General features: G+C 25.8%; 1 protein-coding gene across 1 annotated transcript; it reads right to left on the bottom strand.

Annotated features, from left to right (window-relative positions):
• Positions 1-1,063: 1,063 nt before the first annotated feature.
• LOC112779037 (putative F-box/LRR-repeat protein 23) lies at positions 1,064-2,670 on the bottom strand. The gene is made up of 3 exons (XM_025823300.1): positions 2,527-2,670; positions 2,324-2,421; positions 1,064-1,616 (listed from the first exon to the last, which is right to left on the bottom strand). The coding sequence occupies exons 1-3, from the start codon at positions 2,668-2,670 to the stop codon at positions 1,064-1,066; spliced, it is 795 nt and encodes a 264-aa protein (XP_025679085.1).
• Between the last annotated feature and the right edge of the window lie 3,278 nt (positions 2,671-5,948).

Genomic DNA, 5,948 nt, shown 5'->3' with positions numbered 1-5,948 from the left:
AGTTATGAATCATGTGATGTGAGGCAAATCCTAATTACTAAAAAGTGTTTATATGTATATATTCGGGGCGGGTACACCCTAAACCCGACGATACCTGTCTTAAGCAAAATCTGTCCCGACTCGAGTCAAGTTATTACCCTTTTCATCCGAGTACAGACGGGTCGGGTACCTGCGTATTCGAAAACTCCTGCCAAGTCTAACCACGTATTGATACTCCTTTTATTAAGGGTTTATCGCTAGCCAATGGATTGCTATATACACAAGGCGAGATTCTAACTCTTAATAGTTGTTTAAGCGGACGAGTGAGATGATCACTTAATAAACTCAAATTGATTAAGATAAATACTAATTATTTTTAATATTTTAATATTAAAAATTTTAAGAGTTTGATTTTAATTATAACTTTATAAAATATTTATAATAATATTTATTATATATATTATTTAATTTTTTAATAAAATTTTTAATATAATTTTATGTATTATCCCGTACAAGGTACGGGAACATACACTAGTTTTTTAAATAATTAAAAATACAAATTGTTAAAGACTGACAATTTTAGTATAGAAAAAAGAATTGATTAATGTTAGTTTACATTTAGGCATAAATAAAAAATTTTTGATCACGTAAAATTTCTCATTCACAATAATTTGAAATAAATAATTTAGACATGATTTACCATAATTTAAAAGTACGTAAAAAAATGATACAAATATTCTTCTTATAAAGAACTTTATGTTGTAACTTAAGAAGAAGAAAAAAAAAACCCTTAGCCTGCAGACTTGATCCAAGAACCATTACTCATGAAACTATTCTGCATCTTCTTTGTCAAAACATAAAACATATGTTTTTGTGGTTACTAATGCCGCTTTCTTTCTTCCGTGTTTCTTTTTTTTTGGTTTCGATTTATCATTCTTCTTATTCTTCTTCTTCTCTTCCTCTTTATCTTTAAGATATTTTTAAAATCCTTTGCGCGTTCCCATATATTATATATTTCATCCCAATCTATTGCTATTTCTTCTTCTTCTTCTTCTTCTTCTTCTTCTGATAACTCACCGTTATCTTATGATTCATTCTCAGAAATATCATGAACAAACCATTCCTTATGAAATCTATAGTCGAATGTTAAGTCTTCGTACCAATTTGCATTACATAGTTTACCAAATTTGTAGCCAAAAAAATCCTCGGGTGTATTTAGTTCTATAAAATCTTTTAACTGTTCATCACACATTTTTCTTAATCTCCCCTCCAAATTAACATTGTCACACCAACGTAAGTCCAGAGATTCAAGAAAACGACAGCCATCAAGAATGGCGCTTACACCATCGTTATCCAAACAACTGTTAACAAGTTGAAGATGGCGCAAATTGGGCATATTTTGTGCAATCGCAAATGCATCTTCCTTACTGCTACAGCAATTATTGTGGTTAAACTTTAATGATTTTAGAAGGGGACAACCTCGGCCAATAACTTCTAAGGCAACACTAGTTACATGTTTACAAAGAGTAATTTCGAGTTCTTCTAACAACGGAAGCTTTTGAGTGATCTCACATAATCCTTCGTTGAAAATGGTATAGAAGCATTGAACAAGTCGTAACCGTCGCAACTGACACTGCCTGTACAAATCACCATTCCATCGTATATTTCACATAATTTAATAATAATTAAATAAATTTTGTTTAAAGAAAAGAGCTAATAAAATAAACACAAAAGTAAATATGAAACATAAAAAAAGACTATATTATTAGGTTAAATATTATTTTAGGTTAATACTTAGTTAATAATAATTTACATCTATATTTAAAGAAATTTGTATATAAAAATATATAATTTATACTTATATTTATAAAAATTTACACATATAAATTAATATAACTTATATTTTATCTATCAGAATTTGCACATATAAATTAATATATTTTATTTATTAAAAATAATTTGATATTTGTACCAATAAAAGACTAGCTAAAATTATCCAAAACTACTAGCTCCTAAAAATTTCTGATGAAGAAATACAAAATCCTATTTCAACAAAAATAAATACAAATCAAATAAAAACCATCATAAGCCATTAAATTAAAGGTTTTCAACGGTCATCTTAAGCACTGTCATTCATGCCTAACAACAACATTATAGATATAATTATTTAATTTTTTATCAACTTAATTTTTGGAGAGAAATAATATTATAATATTGTATCAGAATTTTTATTATTAAAAAATTTAGAATTCGATCTTTGTCGAACTCTAAAAAAAATTAAATATAAATAAAATGAAAAAAAGCAAGACTATGTAAAATCATATAATAAAAATTTTAAACTTACGAGTCAATTATATATTTGAGGAGATAATCGGCACCAAAATACTCAATACTTATGTCTTCCAACTGGCCACAACTTCGATCAATTGCATGGCGGCACATCTGCCACAAGTTATAGTCCAATGAATTGTACATCCCAATATCGCACATGTTGATGGTGCGCCACATGAGCGGATCCATGCAGATGCTCCACCATTGACGGCACACCTGCTGGACGCTAGTCAAGATGTCAAATGTGGTAAGCCTCGAAAAGATCATCAAAGTTAGGTCGTTTGGAAGATCCAGCCAGTTTCTCACGACGGTTTCGTATTTACGGCGGCGAAATAATGGCTTGGTAGTCCCTCTAGCCATTGGATAAGTAAGGAATTGAATTTGGGGGGTTGTTAGTGTTGGAGTGAAAACAAAAGCCTTTTAAATAACATGTGAGTGATTAGAATCCCTAATGTAATTGAGTGGGATGCAAGTAATATTTATTTTCCTATTCCTTTTTTTGAAACCGTCCTCTCCTATGATCAAGCCTCGACATTCTCATATCTCATCTCTTGAAGCATGTGGCCAGTTATTAGGTAGTAATGGGGTACTTCAAATATATAAGATGATTTAATTTGTTCCAATTTTAAAGAAATGAATGAATTTGCTGGTGTGCTATTTTCTTTTAACCAATTTTTTTATAAATTTAATTTTGATCCACCAATATTTTATAAAAAAAATTGTCGTTAAATGATTATACATAATTAAATACATATAAAAATTTTGTTTACTGGTAACATATTAAAATTAAATTTATTTCTTAGACTTTAACGTGTGTTCAAGAATTTTGAAATATTTTAAAGGAAAAAAAAGATTTCGAAGATGTAAAAACAGTTCATGAATTTTATTATTTGAAAAGTAAATATCTTAATTTTTTTTTAGTTTTTCAAATTCCTTCGAAACTCCTTATTTCTAGGTTCTCAAAATTGGAGATTTTAATATTTTTAATTAAATTTATTATTTTATCTTTAACTTAATAATTAAGGAATAAATTATAAAAATATATAATAAATATTGTATATTTTTAACTTATTTTAAACCCACAAATAAGACGGATTTTAAAATTAAGTTCTCCAATTATCTTTAATTTCTAAATCTATAATTAAATTACAAAATCAACATCAAATTTGTTGAATAATGGGCAAACTCACCTGAGCTTTTTACTGATTTTAAATTTAATTTTTTGAGATGAAAAAAAAATTGTCTAGTGAAAAAACTTGCAATCCTTATTTTATTTGTTGTCCTTGCTCTTTCTATAAATGTCAAATATGCAATTCTAATTTCATTGTTGTCCTTTATAAATTATAATAATTGTACCATAATTTGATTCCAATAATTTCTTTCCAACAATCAAATCAGATATGATTATTTCCTCATTTGCCTCTAATAGCAATTCACATATTATGCTAATGCTAATCCACTTTTACTTTTCCATATATTTGCTTGATCTGATCTGCTATGCTTTCTATGTAGGCTCCAAATAAATATAGCAACATCATTTAATTTGTTTGAAATTTCATGAAAGGAACGAATTTGCTGGCACATGAACTTATTTATGAATATATCATTTTTCTTATTGTCTGTGTCTCTTAGACATGATTATTTAATTTTTTTTTTTTGGCAAGAAAACTACAACAGGAAAAGACTCATAAACAACATAAAAAGTAGAGTGACTATGCTCAACTTAGCTAATTCATCAGCACAATTATTTCTTTATCTCGAAACATGACTGTAAATTTAAAACCAATCTTTTTCTTTCAAATTTTGAATGGTAGCAACAAAAGGTGCTGAAAAATAAAAATCACTAGTACCATTGTAATAAAAGTCCAAAACAGTTTTTGAATCAGCTTTAAACTGAATCTTATTAAGTTCACAATCAGAAGTCAAAATATACAAAAAAAACTATCAAGATGGAAGAAGAAAAACAGCGAATTCGAGTCTCACTCTTATTTTTAATAATAATAATAATAATAATAATAATAATAATAATAATAAAAGAAAAAAGAATAGGATTTGAGTTGAATGTAAATTTTGAGGGAGATTTTGGTATTGATAGTGTACGAAAATCTTTTTGGATAAGAGGTTTAAATATGTGACCGTAACAGTAACCAAATGAAACCCTACTATTAAAATAGAGTTGCGGCTTGCACCTTGCGGCTCAAGGTAGAGAAAATAAAAATTTTTAAAGAAAATTAAAAAAATAAATTAAATACATAAAATATAAAATTATTACGTGATAATTTAAATTGTTTACCTAATAAAGATTAATTATACTATATGTAGATAAAAAATTATCTATCAAATTAATCACTTATAATACATGTAGATAAATAAATATATAATGATTAATTTGGGGTGAATGCTAATACGCTCCAACAAAAAATAAAGAGTGTAACATTATTAAAACTCTAAAATCTAAATTATAAATCTCCGAAATCCTAATTTTAATTTCCAAATCCTGAATTTTAAATTATCAAATTATAAATTTTAAATTTTAAATTTTAAATTTTAAATTGTAAATTATAAATTCTAAATTTAAATATATAATAAATAAAAATTAAAATTTATTTAATGAATAAAAAATATAACATTCCTTATTTAATAAGAATTGTCTAAAAATAAACTCTAATTTAATTATTTTTTATATGCAGATCACTTTTTTAAAGAGAAATTTTGCTGGTTTATTAATTTAAAATTTTAATATAAAAAAACTTAAGAGATAGGTCGAAATTTGACACGTTATTCTTTTTTTTAACAATTAAAAGTTTTTACTTTTCTTTTATCTTATAATTACTGAACAGATTATATAATTCACTCTAAGCGTAGGGGTCTAGGAAAGTTTAATCCTGTTATTGATTAGGGTAGCACTGTACGGACTCCCATTATTTTTCTCTCAACAAGAGAACTATTATTGGATCACGTCAATTACCCACCACCATCAAGCTGCATATATAGCATTTTTGGCTGCCCTATATATAGTTGTTAGAGTTGAACATCTATTCTATCTATCTATCTATCTATTCTATTATATAAAAATCGGATATCTGTGCTTAATGATAAAGCTGATGTGACATGTTTCAGAGAGTGTTTCTCGATTTAATTATTTTAACTCATTCAATACAATTTATTGCACTGACTTAATTATATCAACTAATTAATTTGATTAAATATTTAAATATTAATATAATTAATTATACTATATTAATTATAATTCGTTATATTAGTGAATTAGTCTTTTCATTTATAAAGTCTAAAATAAAATAAATAAATTGTTATTTATTCTAATTAAATTTATTTATATACTACATATGAATTAACATTAATTTATAATACATAAAACTTGTAGATTGTGATAAAAATACAAATCAGAAAAAAAATACATACAATTATAGAAGAATTAAATATATCCTCTTTAGTTAATTTATTTTTAACTATTGTTTTAAATTTTAATTTTTTTTTTAAAACCAGTGATAGTGGAATTTTTATTGATGCTAGATAAAATTATAGAAGAATCTACGAAGCAGCATAAATTATTGCTCTTTCAATCAAATCATACCACATGTAAAAATAAATTAATTTAAATAAATCGAATTTGCATA

The sequence above is a fragment of the Arachis hypogaea genome, chromosome 19 (assembly GCF_003086295.3).
Source record: "Arachis hypogaea cultivar Tifrunner chromosome 19, arahy.Tifrunner.gnm2.J5K5, whole genome shotgun sequence".
NCBI classification, from domain to species: domain Eukaryota; kingdom Viridiplantae; phylum Streptophyta; class Magnoliopsida; order Fabales; family Fabaceae; genus Arachis; species Arachis hypogaea.
The sequence above is the reverse complement of the archived record's forward strand: the minus strand, read 5'-3'. Positions and strand labels throughout refer to the sequence as shown.

Bases quoted from the DNA above. Each gene is read 5' to 3' on its own strand.
- LOC112779037 (XM_025823300.1), bottom strand. From the start codon at position 2,670: ATGGCTAGAGGGACTACCAAGCCATTATTTCGCCGCCGTAAATACGAA. The intron at 2,422-2,526 runs GTGTGCCGTCAA...AACTTGTGGCAG, and splicing joins TCTTGACTAGCGTCCAGCAG to ATGTGCCGCCATGCAATTGA. The intron at 1,617-2,323 runs GTAAGTTTAAAA...TGATTTGTACAG, and splicing joins CTCAAATATATAATTGACTC to GCAGTGTCAGTTGCGACGGT.